The sequence below is a fragment of the Oncorhynchus nerka genome, linkage group LG23, assembly GCF_034236695.1.
Source record: "Oncorhynchus nerka isolate Pitt River linkage group LG23, Oner_Uvic_2.0, whole genome shotgun sequence".
NCBI classification, from domain to species: domain Eukaryota; kingdom Metazoa; phylum Chordata; class Actinopteri; order Salmoniformes; family Salmonidae; genus Oncorhynchus; species Oncorhynchus nerka.
In genome coordinates this window covers 23,527,133-23,550,717 of record NC_088418.1, presented here as the reverse complement: position 1 = coordinate 23,550,717, position 23,585 = coordinate 23,527,133, and the positions used below count along the sequence as shown (strand labels likewise).

Sequence of the window (23,585 nt, the reverse complement as noted above, 5' to 3'; positions counted from 1 at the left end):
TCAAGCTCACCCTCTTCCTCCCTCTTTATCTTAGATCTCCTCTGCCTCTCTTTTTCCCTCCATTCCTCCTCCGTATTCCAAGTACACGTATCATTATGATAATACTGCACATCTCCTGACATAACTTCTTGTTCTTGCCTTCTCAAGGGACTCCATTTAACCTGCTGTCATAATCTCAGTACAATCAGCACAAGCCCCTCAGGATTTAAACACTCAACAGTGCATCGCACTGCTTTCGGTAAGCCTACACGAAACACAGCCCTTATTTTAAGTGTTTCTAAAATGCCCTATGGGAAAATGTATGGTGGGATAACGATTGCTTTTATGGGTATTATGGGTATTATGTCTCATCCTGTGGTATTTTAGTGTGTTGTGTGAAGAAACTGCCCATTTTAGTGTCCTTTTATTGTCCCCAGCATAAGTTGCATCTGTGTAATGGTCATGCTGTTTAATCAGTTTCTTGATATACCACAGCTGTCCGGTGGATGGATTATCTTGGCAAAGGAGAAATGATCATTAACAGGGATGTAAACATATTTGTGCACAACATTTGAGAGAAATACACTTTTGTGGAACATTTCTGCAATAATTTATTTCAGTTTATGAAACATGGGACCAACACTTTACATGTTGGGGTCGTTTATATTTTTGTTCTGTGTAATTTGCGCATTTACTAGCACGAGCCGAGCGAGACTCTTTCTTTGGCGTGAGTGAGTTCGGAACAATTGAATGTATGCGTCTTAGAAGTAGTTATCACATACAAACTTTAGTTATATGTCCATACTCCGAATCAAATATGATTCCCAAAAATAACATCGCTGTGGTAGAACGTTTATGTTGGTTGTCGATGTTCTGCATTTATCAGTGCCATCAGGTAGACTGATTTCAGACGTGTCCATGTAAATATGATTATTAGGGAAATCGTTCTTCTTGCAAAGCATGTACATTTTTTAATCGAACTATTATATTAATCTGACTCCACAATAATCGTATTATTGTATTTCTTCAGGGAAGTTAACATTACCATACTCACAAATATATTTGTTTGATATTTTGATTAGTTCACATTGACCATTCAGTTTCAAGGAACGAAAAGACTGAACTAATATTTGTACCTTTTTGTTTCTGGGAATTTTACTTTTAACATACACTGCTGACAAACAATTAATAGTTTGATATAATTGTTTAATTATATCACTGTATAATTTCTTAACACGTTATTTCACCTTCAACAAATCCGCTCTGCCTCCTACTACTGTGTGTGTACCTTTAACAGTATTTCAGCCAATGGACACACTTCGCGCGTAATTTCAAACGTTTTCAAATGGCTATCTTTTAGAAGGCGAAGAAGTCCTCCGCCGGGCTTGTAAACAAAATAGTCCTTCATATTTTAAAGCACATTTGACACACTGAAATCTGTAAAACGGGGTATATGTTTTACAAAATATAATATCCAATATATTTTATGACCTACCAAGTCCACAGCACAACTATGTATTTTAATAAGATTGAATTGTGCGGAGGGATTTCATGTACACTGAAGTACGCTAACCGTTTTGCCAAGCGCAGTAAGGAACCGTCCGCATCTACACATTAGCTAAACATAGGTAGGGCAAGATAACGAGAAACAGTTTTAGGAAGGTAAGGCGAGTCTTTTAAAACAAGGTTGATGATTTTATCAATCATTGTTATAGTTTAATAAAGGGTAAACTATTATCCTGTAGTTTATGGACGACCAGCTGTTTTGAAGAATATTTGAACTGCCTCAGGTAACGTTAACAAAATAATGTATAATTGCTTGCAAATGTAGCTAGCTAACGCCTGCCAAAAGTTAGATCGCGTAGAACGTTTCAAAGTGGCAACAACATTTAGCTTCGACTGCCCGTTCACAACGGTGTTGAAATAGCCATTCTATATTGGTTGGTAGTTTGCTAAATATGTTTATTATGAATAATTCAGTAACACTGAAGAGCGTGGGTAGTTGGCTAGCTAGGTTAGCACAGTGCCATGCGTGTTGGAATACATGTTGGTTGGCGATTCATTTAAACTCAAATGTAACTAATTTACAAAGACTGACGCTATCGTTTACAATCCTCAAACGTATCCTTACTTGGCAGTTGTAACCAGTTGGCACAGATTATTGATCAATACATTGTTGCGATGCTGTTACAAATCAGAACAATGTGGCTAACTAGAATTATTGTTGAATCAGTCATATTTTACACGATCGTTCATTATCTTAACGTTTGTTTCTTTGTATTTTAGGTAAAGTTGAATTCAAAATGTCCCTGCACGGGAAAATTGTTGTAATCAAAAGGAGTGGCGGAGATGGGACTGAGTTTCCTCTGACTGCATCATGCTTATTTGGAAGGTGAGAAAAAGCATTCAAATTCTGTTAACAATACGTGTAATGCCATGGAAGTGAGAGTCATTAAGTATGTTTTCGTTTATTTTATTGGTACTGTTCAATGTATGAAAGTCAACTTTTGCTGCATGTATATGGAACGTGTTTTTACTCAGTGGTTCAATGTTGCAGTCTAGCCATTTTAAATTTGTAAAGAGGCGGGCTTTCTTCTGCTGTCGTTGATCAGTATTACAGCATTTCAAAAGACATGTCACCACAGATCCTAGAGGCCCATTCAACTTTATCCACTGAAAGTCAACTGGATTGGGGTTAGCACACCCATGTTGATAAATTGCCACACGTTTAACATTTACTCAACTGGACTGTTCCTGTATGTGCTGCTGTTAACCCCAATAAGTTTTGCTGGAGTGACAGTTTATGGTAGGGTGTCCACCCATGGGTGACAATTGTACTTCCTTATGTTATAAAATACATTTGACCAATAAATGATTATTCATGTTCTAAATCTTTCAGTGGGATCTTTCTCTAACATATCATTAACATGATATCCAATAAGATTTGGATTTGGTAACCTAATACATCCGATAATAAGCACCTAGCTCTGACATAGTTGTGCAGATTTCTCATAACTTTAGAGGATTTTGTGGTCGTCTTCAAAGTTGCATGACATGAGCTGAATTAAATGTGTCGTTCAAAGATTGTTTTTTGAAATATATATTTTTGTCAATTTTGAAATGTATATTTTTATTTATTTATCTGAGAAGCATATGCTAAAAGATTCAAATACTACATGCCTCAAAATCGACATCCATCTTAGCTCTAAAAAATTTAATGTCCTCCAGATTCGAGACGAAAGTGGGCCTGTCGGGTGCAATGCCACTTAAAAAAAAAAAAAAAAACTTTATTACCCTTTCTCGGGCTTCCATTTATTTAGTCATCCTAATTTTGGCCATCCTACAAGGGTAGAAAATAACTAATTATGATATACGTGGTTTGGACCCTTTTTTTTCAGGGCGATCTACGCAATTTAAAAAAACAATAATAATACTTTTTCCCATTGGTCAAAAAATGTGTTTTTGATTGACACCCTACTAGTGGAGTTATGAAATATAATTGAGATGCCATAAACACAAATGTTGTATTGACAGAACCTAATCTTTATGTATGCAATGAAATCAAAATGTAGACATCCTTTTTACATAATATAATGGTGTTTTTGTCTCTTAGGAAACCTGACTGCGACATTCGCATTCAACTTCCTCATGTCTCCAAGGAGCATTGCAGGATTGAGTTGAATGAAAATAAAGAGGTAACTATAGTCAGTCAATATACATTGCATTCGGGAAGTATTCAGATTGCTCTACTTTTTCCACATTTTGTTACGTTACAGCCTTGTTCTAAATTGGATCAAATATAAAATAAATCAGATCTACACAATACCCTGTAACGACATGGCAAAAACATTTTTTTTAGGTATATTTTTTGCCAATGTATTAAAAAACTGATGCTTTATTTACATAACTATTCAGACCCTTTTGAAATTGAGCTCAGGTGCATCCTGTTTCCAGTGCTCATCCTTGAGATGTTTTTTGGCTCCACCTGTTGTAAATTCAATTGTTTGGATATGATTTTGAAAGGCACACACCGGTCTATAAGATCCCACAGTTGACAGAGCAAAAACCAAGCCATGAGGTTGAAGGAATTGCTCGTAGTGGTCCGAGACCTGATTGTGTCGAGGCACCGATCTGGGGAAGGGTACCAAAACATTTCTGCAGCGTTGAAGGTCCCCAATAATATTGGCCTCAATCATTCTTAAATGGAAGAAGTTTGTAACAGCCTAGACTCTTCCTAGAGCTGGCCAAACAGCAATCAGGGGATAAGGGTCTTGGTCAGGGTGGTGACCAAGAACCCAATGCTTAGTCTGAAAGAGCTCCAGAGTTCCTCTGTGGCGATATGATAACCTTCCAGAAAGACAAACATCTCTGCAGCACTCTACAGTAAAAGGCACAGGACAGCCTGCTTGGAGTTTGCCAAAAGGAACCTAAAGGACTCTGACCTTGAAACAAGATTCTCTGGCCTAATGAAGCCATGATTGAACTCTTTAGTCTGAATGCCAAGTGTAACATCTGGATGAAACCTGACACCATCCTATGGTGGTGGCAGCGTGCCTGGGAGACAAGTCAGGATTGAGCGAAAGATGAACAGAGCAAAGTACAGAGAGATCCTTGATGAAAACCTGCTCCAGAGCGTTCAGGACCTTGGACTGGGGGTGGAGGGTCACCTTCCAACAGGACAACGTCCCTAAGCACACAGCCAAGACAACACAGTGGGTGGCCCGTACATGAACCTGATCGACCATCTCTGGAGAGACCTGATAATAGCTATGCAGCGATGCTCACATCCAACCTGACAGAGCTTGAGAGGATCTGCGGAGAAGAATAGGAGAAACTCTCCAAATACAGGTGTGCCAAGCTTGTAGCGTCATATCCAAGAAGACTCGAGGCTGTAATCGCTGCCAAAGGTGCTTCAACAAAGTACTGCATATAGGGTCTAAATACTTATGTAAATGTGATATTTCAGTTTTACATTTTTATTTCATACATTTAAATAAATAAATGTCTTAACCTGTTTTGCTTTGTCATTATGGGTTATTGTGTGTAGATTGTCTCTGCCCCCCCCCCCCCATGCAATCAATTTTAGAATATGGCTGTAATGTAACAATGTGACAAGTCAAGGGGTCTGAATGCTTTCCGAATGCACTAATTGCTGTCTTGAAAAGGCCGCTTTATTTTAATGTCTGTAGAGCAAGTATTGAAAGACAGTTTTCTCTTACAGGTTATTTTAACTAATTTGAGTTCAACGAACCCGACCCGTGTCAATGGGGAGGTTTTTCAGCAGTCTGAACGTTTGAAACATGGAGATCTAATCACAATTATTGACCGTTCTTTCAGGTTTGTGCATCTTCTATCGGTTTATAACAGTCAGAGAATAAGAATTATGTGTTTAGACTGCTTACTGTCTTCCTCCAATTCGATGGACAGCATGTCATAATTGAATACGTGTTTGGCATTTTGGACATGCACATGGATAGACAATATGATAATGGGTCTTTGTAATTATTTTTCTACAGGTTTGAATACCCTCCAGCACCCACTCCAAAGAAAAATCGATATTCTACTGCTAGCAAAAGTGAAACTCCCCAGGTATTATGCATGTTGCACACTAAAAGTAAAAGCCTGAGGCATATTTGATAATAAAGCATGACTTACTATTCATTATATGCACCATTTAGGAAATCTACCTCATGAATTGCCTAGAAAGTCTGCTCAAGCTGTCTTTGTCACAGGTTTTACATGAAACACAAGCAAGGGATACCAGCGCTAAAGATGGAACCAACACTTCTGATGTCAAACCCAAGGAGGATGGAAGTCTTGACCAGAACAAGCCAAGCTCCCCTTTCTGTGAGCTGTACCAAATGTTCAAACAAGATCTGGATTCCAAGACTCCAAAGAAAGCACTTGGAACACCTGCTTCGAGGCTTTGCCCACAGAAACCTATCTCAACCAGAAAAGTGGATGGGGCGTCTGTCATTTCCACACCCAAGAAGGCGGAGACTGAAAATGTGTCACCTGTCACTGGAGTGACTCCAAAATCAGCTCAGAAGAAGCGAAAGTCCCTCAAAGGTCGGGTTGTTGAGGGGAATGTGCCAGTCGAAGATTTCATCCAACTGCCTCCATCTATTCTTGAAACTCCCAAAGGTAAAAGGCGTTCTTCAAAGTCCATAACACCCACCACTGTTGAAGAAAAATCCGCCCCGGTTTCTCAGAGGAAAAGTCACCTGGCAACCCCCGAGAAGTTCACTGCTAGTGAAGTGGCTGAGCAGATTTCTGAGTTTCCGACTGCAGAAATCCTTACGACCCCCACTCGGAGGAGGAGCAGGGAAGCCACTCCTATCAAATCTTTGATAACTGGGGTAGAACCACCTGCTGATGCTTTCGTCTCAAACCAAGACCAGATCGTACTAACTGAGAATTCCACGGCAAGTACTCCTAAGACCGAGCACTCCCGCTCTCCAAGGCCTGCTGGGGAAAAGCTTCAAGCCCAGGATGTGCTGTGTGAGCTGGAGGTGACCACACCCATCAATGGTGAGGAAAAAATGCCCAGTTATTTCCCAATGGCGGTCACATTTTTCACGTATACATATTAACCTCTTGCTCCTACCTGACACGCAGGTGTCCCATCTAGACATCTGGAAATGCAAATGCGCTACGCTAAATGCTAATAGCACTCGTTAAAACTCAAACGTTCATTAAAATACACATGCAGGGTATTGAATTAAAGCTACACTCGTTGTGAATCCAGGCAACAAGTCAGATTTTTAAAATGCTTTTCGGCGAAAGCATGAGAAGCTATTATCTGATAGCATGTAACACCCCAAAAGACCCGCAGGGGACGTAAACAAAATAATTAGCATAGTCGGCGCTACACAACGCACAAATAAAATATGAAACATTCATTACCTTTGACCATCTTCTTTGTTGGCACTCCTAGATGTCCCATAAACATCACTTGGGTCTTTTTTTCCGATTAAATCTGTCCATATATAGCCTAGATATCGATCTATGAAGACTGTGTGATCAACGAAAAAAATAGCGTTTCATAACGTAACGTCATTTTTTTTAAATTAAAAAAGTCGACGATAAACTTTCACAAAACACTTCGAAATACTTTTGTAATGCAACTTTAGGTATTAGTAAACGTTAATAAGCGATCAAATTGATCACGAGGCGATTTATATTCTATAGCTGTCCGTCTGGAAATAATGTCCGGGTAAATCTCAACCAAAATATCCGGTCGGAGACCGGAAGAACTGCGCTGCCTTGCGTCTGTTTGACCAAGAAACAAAGAGTAGGCAAATGACAAGACTCTAGACATCATGTGGAAGCTGTAGGTATTGCAACCTCAGCCCCATTAAATGTGGTTCACCTTTATCAATGGGTTCAAGTCGCGCATGGATATATTTTTCCATTTTCAGTGATCAGATTTTCCTGCACTTTTCGATGAAACGCACGTTCTGTTATAGTCACAGCCGTGATTTAACCAGTTTTATAAACGTCTGAGTGTTTTCTATCCACACATACTAATCATATGCATATACTATATTCCTGGCATGAGTAGCAGGGCGCTGAAATGTTGCGAGATTTTTAACAGAATGTTTCGAAAAAGTAGGGGGTAGGAGTAACAGGTTAACCTACTTTGAAACTTAAGCAATGTCAATTATTTGATTTAGATTCTGTATTATTCCTATGTTTAACCCAATGTCTGTATATATGTATAAACAAAGCCAATGATCATGTGACGCCATTCATTCCTATGCGGAGACTCGATAGCGCATTGAAGTCTGTTAAGATGGCTATCATGGAGACATGCACAGTTTGAGCTACTCCGGGAAGTGACTTTACACCCTAGCTGCCCTCTCTCAATCACTGACTCAAAGTTCAAGGCCGACCAGAGTACTGCAGGCCGCCGTTAGCAACTAAATGATCCTTAACTACTTCTGTGTGCAATTTAAAAATAACCTTTTCAAGGATCTCTGGTCTATTGGTCCCATGATTCTTCAAAAAAAAATTTTTTCACTATAATAGTGGTCCTGTTTTCTGCTAACAATGCCTGTAGTACTGCAAACAGCCATGAACCTCTGGTTTCAATGAGAGTGGGCAGTTCTCCCCTGGTTTAACCTAAGGTGTCATGTCCTCTATAATAAAATATTTTTCATTTCCATCTACTCAGTTAAACAGTCGTCTGCTAAGAAACGGAAGAGTGGAGACCTTGAAACTGAATTTCCAACACCTCTGTGCAAGAGGAAAAGGGTTTCATTTGGAGGTCATTTGGAGCCGGAACTGTTCGACAAACGTCTTCCTCCTGACTCCCCACTATGCAAAGGTGCCACTCCTGGACGGCGAAGCTTGTGTGCCCCCAAAATGAAACAGTCACTCCTCAGGAGAGCGTCTGCAATTGGTCTGATAAAGGTACGTTTAATAATATACTGTTGGTTTGTGTGCTGACTTTGCTCATTTCACATATATTGCTGATTCTCACTTAAATAATTTTTGCATTTCATAGGAGCATGAACAATCTGCCCCAGTGAAAGGAAGTCCAGGAAAGAAGGCATCTCCCAAGACTCCCTCGCCTGCCAAGAAGTCGCCGAAGGCGTCTGCCAAGACTCCCTCGCCCGCCAAGTCGCCGAAGGCGTCTGCCAAGACTCCCTCGCCCGCCAAGAAGTCGCCGAAGGCGTCTGCCAAGACTCCCTCGCCCGCCAAGTCGCCGAAGGCGTCTGCCAAGACTCCCTCGCCCGCCAAGTCGCCGAAGGCGTCTGCCAAGACTCCCTCGCCCGCCAAGAAGTCGCCGAAGGCATCTCCCAAGACTCCCTCGCCCGCCAAGTCGCCGAAGGCATCTGCCAAGACTCCCTCGTCTGCCAAGAAGTCACCAAAAGCTAAAACGCCATCTCCAGGTAAAGAGAAGACCCCGAAAACCGCTGTCAAGACTCCATCTCCTGCTCGAAGAAAGTCTACGTTAAAAGATGAATCTCAAACACCAAAGGCTGGGAAAACTCCCAAGACCCCTGCAAGTTTGCCATCAGCCAACACGACACCCACCATGCAAGGCCGGTTCTCAGTGTCCCTCGTCAGCACCCCATCACCCACCGCAGACCAGGACTCTGTCGTACAGCCGTCTGTCACTGTAACGCCTCGTGTTCCCTTGAGGCGAACGACAATGTCGTCTACCTCGAAGACGACACAGAAAAGCGCAATGAAAAATTCCCTTCAAGTCATCCGTAGAAGAAGTGGTGTTTCTCGGGCATCTATGAAAGGTATGCATCCATTTACTTTATTTCCTATTTGGGATTCAGGATTCAGATTCAACTTTTTTGTTGATTTTGTATTTTGATTGCAATCTAAGTGTTTAATTTCATTTGTTTCAAGTTGTGAATTCCTGGGCTGACATTGTGAAGTTTGGCCAGACCAAGACCCAAGCTGTTATCCCAACCAAGAAAACCACCCGAGTGACTAAGACGAAGACTGTTGTACCAAAACCGAAGGTATGTTTCGATAGTATTTTTGCCCTCCATGACTGCACTTTATGAAATTTGTCTAGTGTAGCAAATTGAAGCTTGTTGTTAAAATGGTAGTCTTGATTTTGTTTTTCTATGGCTACATTACCTAACTTGTTGATGTTTCTTCTGTTACAGACACCTGTGAGGAAAATCATAGGACATGTCAGCACTGGTCATGCCGATTCACCTGTGACCATTGTTGTGGGCAAAGCTCACAGGTTGAAAGCCATTCAGCCAAGTGGGGCTGCCCCAAAGCTTGTCCACAACATTGCTGTGCTAAAAAAGAACATGAAAATGGATGAGGATTTGTCAGGTAATTGGTCTATTTCCTAATCCCACTGTTCTATGTGCATATGTTTTTCATGTGGGGTGTTGGTAAATATACTGTATTGTAAGAGAGTGCCTCACTCTGAACTTTTTACTTGCCCTAGAGAGTAGAGCCGATGAGTGTTTGTTATGAAGATGGTTAGTGACTTACTCTGTTACTGGCAACAATTTTAATAGGTATACATAAACATGCGCTAAGAAAGCTGTCATAATTTTTTATATTTGAACTCAAACCAGGGTGCTCAGAATTCGGCGTAGATTGCCAGGGTGAATTTATGAACTCATCCATTGTATATAAAGGACTTGTTATATACATTGTCATATTGTTCTCAAGTAAATCAACCTGGTTTTGTTTGTGGTTTCAGGCATTGCAGACATTTTCAAGACCCCTGCTAGGCAGAGGAAGTCTGTGGTCAATGTGCAGAGTGCCCTCAAGACCCCCCTGAGAGCCCAGTCTACATCTATGATTGAATCATCAGTGATGAATACCCCAGAGGAGACTGGTAAGTGATTTTGGGGGGTGTGGGCTCAATTGCATACTCCTTGTCCCTCCCCTCTGACCTTCTCCAATGGGTTTTGAGAAGAGGCGAGAGGACACAAGGAGTATGCAATTGAGATTCTCCCTATGATCATGTCAAGATGAGTATGAATGATGAAGAATCTGGTGTGGGGGACTTTTTCTGAATTGTACATATGTTTCATACGTTGTTTTTATGCTCATCAAACTATTCAGTGACCACTTGTGTGCTGTGGATGGGGAGCATTGTCATCCTATGGGGGCGTAGCCGAAATAATGGCCTGCCCAGCATTTTTATACAAGGGTTGGTAATTCCAGTCCTAGGGGGCCTGATTGGTGTCCCAGTTTTGCCCCAGCTAACACGCCTGACTCCAATCACTTAATCATGATCTTCAGTTTAGAATGCAATTTGATTAATCAGCTGTTTGCTAGGGATGGAGAAAGTGTGACATCAATCAGGCCCTCGAGGTCTGAAGTTGCCCTGCCCTACATGATGTTAATTGCTTAATTAACTAAGGAACCACACCTGTGTGGAAGCACCTGCTTTCAATATACTTTGTATCCATTATTTACTCATGTGTTTCTGTTATTTTGGCAGTTAGCTATATCATGCTGAAATCGGTTGACACTAAACATATCCTATCTTCACAGGTGAAATGGTGGTGTCTCCACTTGTTGTTTCTACTGCTAAACGGGGCGCGTACAACAGCGATGCCGTCACTAGACTCCTTCGGGATGGTCAAGAATCCAGTTTCATCACGGAGGAAGCTGATGACTCCCGTACAACACAAAATGAGATTCTTGCCTTAGAGAGGTCTTCAGAGGAATCGAAGGAAGAACAGCGGCCAGAATCAAAAAAATCTATTTCGACTCCCAAACAGAAGAAACCCGAACAACCCGAGTGTCTCACTGGAGTGAAGAGGATCATGAAGACCCCAAGACAGAAGGTGCAACCCATTGAAGACCTCAGAGGGAAACTGATGACAACTCCAAGAGGGCCTAAGGCTTCTCAGGAAGTAAGCTTAGCTGGTGTAAAGGAACTCCTGACCACCCCCAAACAAATCGCTGAACCTGTTGAAGAGATGTCTGGTAAAGTCCAAGATGACAACGTCCACAGCGAGACAAAAGAGGTAAAGGCAACACGGCTATTTCTGTGTAGTTTCAGCTCCATTGTCCTCTTTTTATAACACAGATGTTGTTTGGTATAATGTTAAGATTTACATACCAAAAAGTCTTCAGCACAACTTATTTGCCTGTTGTGTTTATTAGCTGTTGAATGGTTTATTTCATCTTATCCCATGACTACTATAATGGGGTGGCAGGGTAGCCTAGTGGTTAGAGCATTGGACTAGTAACCGAAAGGTTGCAAGTTCAAATCTCCGAGCTAACAAGGTACAAAATCTGTCGTTCTGCCCCTGAAAAGGCAGTTAACCCACTGTTCCTAGGCCGTCATTTAAAATAAGAATTTGTTCTTAACTGACTTGCCTAGTAAAATAAAGGTACGAAAAATAATAATAATAGGTTCTGAATATTTAAACTGTATCAGCTTTTTAATTAAAAGGGTCTTTGTTTCATTTTCAGATTCACGGCGACGCCATTTCTCCTAAATGCCTCTCAGGTAACATATCTGCTTGCTAGATGGCTAACATGAGCATTCACAATGCACAGAGTGACAAATTAGCTTCGCCCGTCAATCCACATCAATGTTTGCTTATTCTGCTACCGGTAATTAGTTTACACGGAAGAGCGTGGTTCCTTGGCTGGCTAGGTTGGTAAGCACAGTGGCATGCGTGTTCAATGCAGCAATGCATATTGGTTGGCGATTCAATTCTTAACTCGTGTAACCTACGAGTAGTTTACTACTATCAAGAGGCACTGCAATCACTCAATTGAATCTGGCTAGGCAGTACTAACCAGTTTGCACACAGATTATTGGTTGCTGTTCTTTTTACGAATCGTAACAACTTGGCTCCCCTAGCTAGCTCGTGCCAGTAGCTAGAATCATTGAGTCACACATTTCACATGATTGCTCAGTGTCCTAACATTTTATTTTTTATTTAGGTAACGTTGAATTCAAAATGCCCCTGTTTGGGAAAATAGTTGTAATCAAAAGGAGTGGCGGAGATGGGACTGCGTTTCCTCTGACTGCATCATGCTTATTTGGAAGGTGAGCTTAAGCTGTTCAAATCTGTCAATATGTGAAATGCCATAGCAGTGAGTGCCATTGTCTAAATGTAATATATTCATAGTTTTGTATGGTACTGATAATTGTATGCGTCTACTTTTGCTGTATGTATGGAACGTGGTTTTTACTTGGTGCTGGGCTTGGGCGAAACCCCGGTGTACATTATATTTTGAAATACCAACAGGCTGATTTACAATACCGGGAGGAAGAAAAAATGTCATCTGAAATGTGTCAAATTTTATCCAGCCCAGGGCTCCAGCTATGCATTTGGTTTGTTTACTTGCTAGCCAATCAAGCTTCTTAATTACAGCAGAGACATTCGCTTAATCTTGACATCTAGCGAGTTAGCAAACCAAATGCATAGCTTGAGCCCAGAGCAGGATCTAATTTATTTGACACATCTTAGATTTCTTAATGTTTTTGCCAATCCCTACTTGGGGTCACTTTTAAATTTGTGGCGAGGCGGCCTTTCTACTGCTGTCTTCGGTTGTTGAGCTTTGTTCACTATTACAGCTTTTCGAAACGTTTCAAAAGACATGTCACCACAGACCCCAGAGATCCATTCAGCCTTATCCACTGAAAATGAATTATGGATTTGATTTAGCCTGCTCTTGTTTATAAATTGACACACATTTAGCATTTACTCAACTGAACTTTTGTTTCCATATGTGTGCTGTGTGAACCCCAGCAATTGTAGCTGTTGCTGGAGTAACAGCTTATGGGGATAAAGATAAACCATGAAATACAACTTAAACAGTTATAAAAAAAAATGTTTTAAAATGTTTAAGAATCTGACAATCATATATTTGCAGAGCTGATGACGGGTATACAATGAAATCAGGAAATGTTGACAACCATTCTACAGAATATTTATTATGGTCTCATTGTCTCTTAGGAAACCTGACTGCGACATTTGCGTTAAACTTCCCGAAGTATCCAAGGAGCATTGCAGGATTGAGTTGAATGAAAATAACGAGGTAAGTGCAGAGTCAGCCAATATAATTGCTGCCTTCAATAAGTCAGTTACTTTAATTTTAGTGTCTGTAGAGCAAGTATTGTAAGATACTTTTTTCCCCCTTCTCTTGCAGGTTATTTTAACTAATTTGAGTTCAACGAACCCGACCCGTGTCAATGGAGAGGTTTTGCAGCAGTCTGAACATTTAAAACATGGGGATCTAATCACAATTATTGACCGTTCTTTCAGGTTTGTGCATCTTATGTCAGTTTATAAGTCAGCGAATAAGAATTTATTTAATGTGTTTAGTCTAGAGCCTGACCGATATGGGATTTTTGATCTGATTTTAATGTAAATATTCACTGTTAACCTCTTGAAGCTAGGGGGCACTATTTTTACGTTTGGAAAAATAACGTTCCCAAAGTAAATGGCCTATTTCTCAGGACCAGATGCTAGAATATGCATATAATTGACCGATTTATGATAGAAAACACTAACGTTTCCAAAACTGTCCAAATATTGTCTGAGTATAACAGAACTGATATTGCAGGTGAAACCCTGAGAAAAATCAAACCAGGAAGTGGCTTCTATTTTGAAAACTCAATGTTCCATAGACTCCCAGTGCTCCATTTAAAGGGATATTAACCAGATTCCTTTGTGGCTTCCCTAAGGTGTCAACAGTCTTTAGACATAGTTTCAGGCTTTTATTTTGAAAAATTAGCGTGAAGGATCACATTGCATAAGTGGAAAGGTGGGGGCTCTCAGAGTGAGTTGAGTAAAGCCGCCATTGTTCCTCCCGCTGTTATGGAAAAAGCTACACACTCGGTTGATATATTATCGTATATATATATATTTTAAACTATCTGAGGAATGATTATAAAAAACGTTTGGCATGTTTCTGTGGACACTATTTGGAATTTCCGTCTGCGTTGTCATGACCTCTTTCCTGTGGATTTCTGAACATAACGCGACAAACAAACATCAGTATTTTGAGTATAAAAAATAATCTTTATGGAACAAAAGGAACATTTGCTGTGTAACTGGGAGTCTCTTGAGTGTAAACATCCGAAGATCAAAGGTAAACGGTTAATTTGATTGCTTTTCTGATTTTCGTGACCAAGCTTCCTGATGCTAAGTGTATATAATGCTATGCTAGGCTATCGATAAACTTACACAAACGCTTGGATTGCTTTTGCTGTAAAGCATAATTTCAAAATCTGAGACGACAGGGTGATTAACAAAAGGCCAAGCTGTGTTTCGCAATATTGCACTTGTGATTATATGAATATTTGTTAGTAATATTATTTGACTGTTGCGCTATGCTATTCAGCGGTTGCCGACGAAAATGATCCCGCTACAGGGATAGGTAGTGTCGAAGTTAACGATATCTGCCAAATATTTTATTACTATAGCTGGAAAGAGAAAAAAAAAACATTTTCTGAATGGATTGCGCTTAAAACAGCCCTGCAAAAATACTCTAAGCTTATTTCCTAAATTTGATTAAAGAACATTAAATGTAAGCAACAAAATTTGAGCACCAGAATGACAAGATATGTTTATGGAAAACCTCATTTCACTAGAGTAACAGTTTAACTGTACTGATTGCAGCAAAAATGTGCCTCTGAAGATGGCTGCCTCGTGCTAGCCTGCTGGAAAATGACACGGGACACATTTTCAATGTATTGGTATTTACGGTAGCTATGTTGTCGTCAATTGAAGAGCTGTGGTCACTGAATTCTGGTAGTTGTCACTTAAAATGAAAAACACAACTCACAAAATTGGCTGCTGGCATATTGCTGCCTTTCGCCCCAAGTGTTGCCTCAGTGAACCGTCCTTGCTTACCCCATTGAAGTTGAAATGTAAAATGCTAAGGAATATGGTTTGGTTAGGGTACTTCCCACCACAAAAAAATATATATTTTAGAAGCTATAGAAATGCATTTATTAATGTGTCTTGTTTGCCACATTTATTCTATTAGACACCTTTAACGCATACTTTTAAATTGTGAGCTAAACACAACTAAGAATAAATATACAGTGCCTTCAGAAAGTATTCACACTCCTTGACTTTTTCCACATTTTGTTGTTAAAAAGTGGGATTAAATGTGATTTAATTGTCGTTTTCAGTCAACAATCTACACCGTACAAACATTCTAAGATTTGTTAACAATAATGAAAAATAAAACCAATCTTGATTAGAAATGTATTCAACCCCTCAATACATGTTGAATCAACTTTTGGCAGCGATTACACCAGTGAGTCTCGAAGAGCTTTCCACCTGGATTTGCCAACATTTCCCCATTCTTTTAAATTCTTCAAGCTCTGTCAAATTGGTTGTTGATAATTGCTAGGACAACCATTTTCAGGTCTTGACATACATTTTCAAGCCGATTTAAGTCAAAACCATGACTCTGCCACTCAGGAACATTCAACATATTCTTGGTTAGCAACTCTGGTGTAGCTTCGGTTTTGTTTTAGGTTATGATCCTGCTGAAAGATGAATTCATCTCCCAGTGTCTGGTGGAAAGCAGACTGAACCAGGTTTTCCTCTAGGATTTTGCCTGTGCTTAGTTATGTTTCTTTTTTATCCTGAAACTCACGTCCTTAATGATTACAAGCATACCCATAACATGATGCAGCCACCACAACGCTTGAAAATATGCAGCGTGTTGTATGTTTGGGGCAAATGCAATAACACTTTGTTCAGGGCAAAAGGTTTATTGCTTGGCCACATTTTTTTGCAGTATTCCTTTAGTGTCTTGTTGCAAACAGGATTCATATATTCTTTATTATCTACATGCTTCCTTTTCACTATTTCAATTAGGTTAGTATTTTGGAGTAGCTGGTGTTGATCCGTCTTCAGTCGTCTCCCTTCACAGCCGTTGTTTTAAAGTCACTATTGGCCTCCTGGTGAAATCCCTGGCAAGGGAGTTGGGAAGAATGTCTTTGTAATGACTGCGTGCTTTTAAAAAAAATACATACCAATAGGTGCCCTTTGTGGCATTGGAAAACCCCCCTCATCTTTGTGGTTGAATCTGTTTGAAATTCCCTGCTTGACTGAGGGACCTTACAATTATCTGTATGTGTGGGGTGCAGAGATGGGGTAGTCATAATTTTTTTTTAAACAATATTATTGTACACAGTACATGCAATTTATTGTGACTTTTACTCCTGAACCTTAATCAACCACTTTGATATGGCAATGTATTTATTTTCATTTTTAATGAATTTGCCCACTCACTCCAGTAGGCCCCATGAAATCATACCAATACAACAGCACAACCATTTTATGTAAAATAAAAACCGCTATTACCTTCCATTGCAAATATATTTGATCATGTCTATCACACTGACAGGGGATCTAAAAGTTTTACATGCAACAATGTTTCAGTCATTGTTTTCAGAGATGGCTAACAGCAAGTGAGCTGCAACAAAACAGTGCCACTCATCAGATAATCAGTTGTAAACATAGTATGAAAGTACATCTTAAAGGTTAGCAAATTAGCAAAAACATCCATCTTTGAAGTTAACAGCTGCTGCAGCTATTTTGTCACACTACAACAAAGGCTAGTGAACGTTACTAGTGTGAGCAAACTACTGCTTGTGACACTGATTATTTTCTCTTGTCAAGTCCTGTCAATGTGATTGGGTCATTCCACTGTCACTCATTCTGCTCTAATACAGTTGAATGCCAGAAGCCTTCTGTCCAGCTTCTGAAGGCCTAGCCAATGGCTGGCTGAGCTAGCTCAATTTTTCTACCCTGATTTTAAAAAAAAAAAATAAAATTAAAAAATCATTTTCTCTATTCAGTATTAACCTTGCTCTTTACAACACAAACTGAAGGCATGGAATCAGAAAATGATTACAATTATTGTAAAGATTAAATACAAATGACATTTTAATTTCTACAAAAATATCTGAAGGCCTACAACTGATTGAATATAACACATCAGATTTTGCGGGCTTCGCTAAAGGACTAATGAAATGCAGAGAGTCTATTTTTCCTCAGATGTTTTCTCTGCACCTTATCTCGGCCCTTTTCGGTGGATTAAACGCTGATGCAAAATCATCCGTAAAAGGCTGCTATCGTCCGTTTATTATTATATCGGCCCACCGATAAAAATCAGTCAGGCTCTAGTTTAGTTTGCTTATAGTCTATTTTAAAATGTGATGGACAGCATGTCATAATTGAACAATTATTTGTCATGTTAAACCATACACTTGGATCCATAGGTTTAATGGTGTACTGATAAAATTAAAATGTTAAATTTTCCTTTTCAGGTTTGAATACCCTCAAGCACCCACTCCAAAGAGAACTAAATCTTCTAAACAGAACACTCCAAGAGGGCCTAAGGCTCTTCAGAAAGTAAGCTTAGATGTTGTGAAGACCCCCAAGCACGTCGCTCAACCTGTTGAAGAAATTTCTGGTGACGCCCAAGGGATTCCTGATGCCATGACAACCGAGGCAGTGGAAGAGCTTGCTGCTACTCTTGCTGAGGCAGTGGAGGAAGAACAACCTGCTCCTCTTGCTGAGGCAGTGCAGGAGGTAGAAGAGTCAGTTTCTGCACCTGCTGAGGCAGTGGAGGAAAAACAACCTGCTCCTCTTACTGAGGCAGTGCAGGAGGTAGAGACCGTTTCTGCACCTGCTGAGGCAGTGCAGGAGGTAGAAGAGCCAGCATTTGCACCTGCTGAGGTAGTGGAGGAAGAACAACCTGCTCCTCTTGCTGAGCCCATTGCTGCACCTGCTGAGGTAGTGGAGGAAGAACAACCTGCTCCTCTTGCTGAGCCCGTTGCTGCACCTGCTGAGGTAGTGGAGGAAGAACAACCTGCTCCTCTTGCTGAGCCCATTGCTGCACCTGCTGAGGTAGTGGAGGAAGAACAACCAGCTCCTCTTGCTGAGCCCGTTGCTGCACCTGCTGAGGTAGTGGAGGAAGAACAACCTGCTCCTCTTGCTGAGCCCATTGCTGAGGTAGTGGAGGAAGAACAACCTGCTCCTCTTGCTGAGCCCATTGCTGCACCTGCTGAGGTAGTGGAGATGGCACGTCTTGAAAGTGAAGAGCCTTCTGTTCCAGTAAAAGGTAGAGTAAAGAAAACTGAGGGGATTGTGCCACCACCTGCTAGAGGGAGATCGGCAAGGCGTAATGAGACCAGTAGCGTTGAGGCACCAGCAGAAACTATGGACTCTGTGGATGTCCAGGAGAAAATGGCAGTTGACCCAGTTCCTGATGAAAAGCTCAAGAGCGGAAGAAAGGCCAAAGAGGCTTCTGTAGAGCGAGTTGAATCAGTGCAGGAGAACGCTGTTGAAAGTGAGAGTGCTGAAATTCCTCCAATTGAGGACCAGCAGCCAACTTCTGATGTCCCCGTGGAGAAACCCAGAAGAGGAAGAAAGGCCAAACAGGCTTCTGTAGAACAAGTTGAAACCATGTTGGAGAACACTGAAGCTGTGAGTGTTCCTGTCACTGAGACGTTTGAGGCCCAGACTCCAGTCGTTAGGTCTGAGAGAGGAAGAAAGCCTAAACAGGATTCAGTTGAAGCGGGGGTTCTTGAAATTGCTCCAATTAAGATTGTGGAAGCCAAGGAGATGCCTGCTAGTGTTCCTGTTGAGAAACCACAGGCAAGAGGAAAACGGGGTAAACAGGAATCTGAAGAAGCCAAAACAATGGAAGAAAATGTTGTGGCAGTTGATATTCCTACAGAAGAGGTGGAGGCCTCAATCCTGTTTGCAAAACCCATAAGAGGAAGAAAGACTAAGCAGGAGCCTGTAGATCAATTGGAGTCTGTGAGTATTGAAACTCCCATTGAACAAGTGGAGGCCCAGGAGCAGGCCACTGTGGCCTCAGTTGAGAAACCCAAAAGAGGGGGAAGGAAGACTAAGCAGGCTTCTATAGAGAAAGTTGAGCCTGTTGAGGATCACCCCGTTGAGTCTCTGACTGTTGAACTCCAGGAGCAGGCCACTGTGGCTCCAGTTGAGAAACCCAAAAGAGGGGGAAGAAAGACTAAGCAGGCTTCTGTAGAGCAAGTTGAGGATCACCCCGTTGAGTCTCTGACTGTTGAAGCCAAGGAGCAGACCACTGTGGCTCCAGTTGAGAAACCCAAAAGAGGTGGAAGAAAGACTAAGCAGGCTTCTGTTGAGCCTGTTGAGGATCACCCTGTTGAGTCTCTGACTGTTGAAGTTGAAGCCCAGGAGCAGACTACTGTGGCCCCAGTTGAGAAACCCAAAAGAGGGGGAAGAAAGACTAAGCAAGCTTCTGTAGAGCAAGTTGAGCCTGTTGAGGATCACACCGTTGAGACTCTGACTGTTGAGCTCCAGGAGCAGACTACTGTGGCCCCAGTTGAGAAACCCAAAAGAGGGGGAAGGAAGACTAAGCAGGCTTCAGTAGAGCAAGTTGAAGATCACCCCGTTGAGTCTCTGACTGTTGAACTCCAGGAGCAGACTACTGTGGCCCCAGTTGAGAAACCCAAAAGAGGGGGCAGAAAGACTAAGCAAGCTTCTGTAGAGCAAGTTGAGCCTGTTGAGGATCACACCGTTGAGACTCTGACTGTTGAGCTCCAGGAGCAGACTACTGTGGCCCCAGTTGAGAAACCCAAAAGAGGGGGAAGGAAGACTAAGCAGGCTTCAGTAGAGCAAGTTGAAGATCACCCCGTTGAGTCTCTGACTGTTGAACTCCAGGAGCAGACTACTGTGGCCCCAGTTGAGAAACCCAAAAGAGGGGGCAGAAAGACTAAGCAAGCTTCTGTAGAGCAAGTTGAGCCTGTTGAGGATCACACCGTTGAGACTCTGACTGTTGAGCTCCAGGAGCAGACTACCTTTGCTTCGGTTGAGAAACCTAAAAGAGTGGGAAGAAGGACTAAACAGGACCCTGGGTGTGTCGTCCCGCCAGTATCCACAGAGACTCCAGAGGAAACATCTGCTCCCCCTACAGAGAAACCTAAAAGAGGAGGAAGAAGAGCAAAGCAGCAGAAGGTTCCTGAAGTGGTGGAAGTTGAGAACATGGTAGTGCAGGAGGTCCACCTTCCTGCACAAACTGAGGTTGATGCTAGACCAGAGTGTGAAGAGGCTGATGCTGAAGAACTGCTGGAAGCTCCGGTTGTCAAACCGGGATGGAGAAGGAAGGCAAAAGCCGTTGTGAAGGATGAAGTGCCTGCCAAGCGAGCACGCAGAGGAGCAGCTGATTCCACAAAGGTGCCCACTGTTGCAGAAGCAACTGTGGAAGTTCCAACTGAGCCTGTCAAGCGAGGTAGAAGGGCAGCTAAATCCAAAGTCTCTGCAGATGAAATCACCATTGCAGCCGAGAGCACTCCGTTGGAGGCTGAGGTAACAGACACGGAGGTTATGACTGCTGTGGTTAGAAGAGGAAAAGCCCCTAAAAGGGGAAATGCTGTTTCTGAAACTACCTCTGACCAGGCAAATTCTATTGAAGGCATGGAAACCATTGACAAAGACTCAAAAAAGACCTCAAAATCTGTGAATTGGAAACCTGATTTGGAAGTTACACACAAGGTCACCCCTCTTCCTAAACAGAAGACATCCAGACGGAATGATACTGTTCCTGTTACTAAGGTTGAAGAACAGCCTGAACGGAGTGAAGAACAGCAGGTTGTGAAGACAGTGCGAGGGAGAAGAGCAAGATCTTACGTCGCGGTCAAAGAGGAGACCGTACAATCAACACCCTCAAAAAGGGCACGCCATAGCACCATAGAGACCTCTGCTGCTGAAGCAGAAAGAAATGCAGCTAGATCTATGACAACTGAAGAGGCAGATCTCTCTGATAAAGCTGTTCCAAAGGAGCCTGTCAAGAAAACAACAAGACGAGCAGCAAAGTCTACTGCAGCAGCTCCCGTTGAGGCCACGAGCACTACTCCTGCTGTCCCGGAGGGAGAGACCATCCCCGATGCCACAGTTGTGGCTGCTACAAAAGGAAGAGGTAAAGCAACAAAAGGAAAAACGGTATCTCAGGAAATTGACATTGAGCAAGGTACTGAGTCGGAGCAGCCGTGTAAGCCCCGCAGAGGGAGAGCAGCAAGAAAATAGAGCTTAGGCAGTCATAGATTTTTGTTTGTTTTTAATGCTTGTTATAGAAATGCTAATGCTCAACTTATTATTTTTTTGTACTTGCCTGGAGTTACAGATGTATAATTGAAGGCCAGTGCTTTACAATATTATTCTGATTTTTGGTCTTAATTGTGGTTAGTTTTGCTACATTCTCTGAATATTTTTTTACATTTTTAAAGAATTTGTATTTAGACTGAAAATAGTTTGGGTGAAATTATTCATATTAAAAATCAAAAAATTAAGCTGTCAGAATTTCTTATTATGATGTAGCATTATTGAGTAGATTCTGGTACTGTACATTTTTTATATTTGTCTTTGATTTAACTCCAACACATACAATACCACATGCATGGAGGTTATCCCCACACATTATTCATTCAGATTAGTGAGGATACATTCACAAGCGATTCAAGTATTTCCATTGTGGTTGTCTTGGCCAAAATGACATCGCCGTTTAAAAGAATAACAATGCTTTGTTTGACACACACAAAGCAAGGAGGCAGCTCTTGTATGAAATGGTTTCCAGAACCTGTGAAGAGAACAAATGGTGCAAAACTCTCCATCTCTGCCCCAGACCCGCTGAGGAAACAAGTGGTCATCTTTACTGTCAAAAAGAAGCCTTGTAAGCTTTAAACATTTGGGATCTGCATAAAGTACGTGTCAAACTCATTCCACGAAGGGCTGAGTGTCTGCTGGTTTTTTTATCCTCACTTGTACTTGATTAATGATTTGAGGTCACAGATTAGTTAGGAACTCCCTTCACCTAGTTGTCTAGTTAGGTCTTAATTGAAAGCAAAAACCAGCAGAGTTTGACACCCCTAGTCATAAAGTAATTGTCAGTTGTCTCGGAGTAAAATAAAAAAGAAGGAATTGTTCACATACTGTGCAGAAAAATGCATTGTGGTTTAGACGACTTCTGACTGCATCTAGAAATAAAAGATGAGATCCAGTTTTCAGCTGGCAAGTATGTTGGCCCTGCCAGATATTGTATTCCTCTTATAATTTCTAGTATGTGCAAACAAGCTGTGTAGGAAATGTTCCATGTTTATTCTAGCTGCATTATAAACATACAATAATTATGATCATTGACCATCTAATACCGAAGCTGTGTTCGAATACTCGTATTAACCTGCACTAACTGTATATGTGACAGAAATTGAGTATGTAGCATGCTTATTGGTCATCGTATGGATATAGTTACTATACCAAAAGTTCCCGGATGTCGCACTAAATTCGCCAAAATACGAAGTATACAGGCAGTGGACAGTATTTCTGTGCTTTTAGGTCCCATAATTGAATTTCTTCAGAAAATGGGCGTGGCTTTAGATATGCTATCTCTTATGAAACACATTATATACCGGTATGTTGCTAACATTAGCTACCTACTAATACATTGAACTTGCCAGGCATTATATTAACTATATGCTATTTAACTAACTACGCAACATGTGTTGTCTTGATTATTTCAATTTCATAGCGCAGAATAACGCTCAACACCTGTTGAATATGACCGGTGTCAATATTGACAGTAAACATAGGCACATAAAAAGCGTATTTAATATTGTTGCCAGCAGCACAGTTACAGTCACCAACGCTCTGGATAACACAAAACAGCCTAACCAACTCTGCTAGAGCGAGTAGTCTGACATTCTGAGCAAACTCTGGCACTCCAGATTGAATTTACGAACACACCCAAAATCATAAAATGAGTCATTTGTTAACAAGCTAGCAAGAGGTTGCATAGCAACAGTATTAACTTCCGGTACAGGCGAAGCCCTAGTACCTTCGTTTACAGTATACTAAAATGAACTAATATTGTGTAGTATACACTATCAGTCAAAAGTTTTAGAACACCTACTCATTCAAGGTTGTTTTATTTGTACTATTTTCTATGTTGTATAATAATAGTGAAGACATCAAAACTATGAAATAACAAGGAATCATGTAGTAACCTAAAAAAGGGGGGGTATACATTTACATTTAAGTCATTTAGCAGACGCTCTTATCCAGAGCGACTTACAAATTGGTGCATTCACCTTATACAGATGATAGCCAAAAAAGTCCAACTCC

The 23,585-nt window shown here is 41.2% G+C and overlaps 1 protein-coding gene across 2 annotated transcripts; it reads left to right on the top strand.

Moving 5' to 3' along the window:
• The first annotated feature begins 1,590 nt into the window (after window positions 1-1,590).
• mki67 (marker of proliferation Ki-67) lies at window positions 1,591-21,757 on the top strand. Of its 2 annotated transcripts, XM_065007962.1 has the most exons (18): window positions 1,591-1,769; window positions 2,266-2,371; window positions 3,593-3,674; window positions 5,201-5,316; window positions 5,496-5,568; window positions 5,712-6,510; window positions 8,156-8,394; window positions 8,489-9,236; window positions 9,349-9,464; window positions 9,615-9,792; window positions 10,172-10,309; window positions 10,975-11,453; window positions 11,905-11,941; window positions 12,385-12,490; window positions 13,404-13,485; window positions 13,597-13,712; window positions 17,744-18,030; window positions 18,106-21,757. In XM_065007962.1, the coding sequence occupies exons 2-18, from the start codon at window positions 2,283-2,285 to the stop codon at window positions 21,492-21,494; spliced, it is 7,074 nt and encodes a 2,357-aa protein (XP_064864034.1). In that variant the 5' UTR covers window positions 1,591-1,769; window positions 2,266-2,282; the 3' UTR covers window positions 21,495-21,757. The 2 variants fall into 2 exon arrangements, with proteins under 2 accessions (XP_064864034.1, XP_029485199.2); XM_029629339.2 differs by having other exon boundaries at window positions 17,744-21,757.
• Window positions 21,758-23,585: the final 1,828 nt, after the last annotated feature.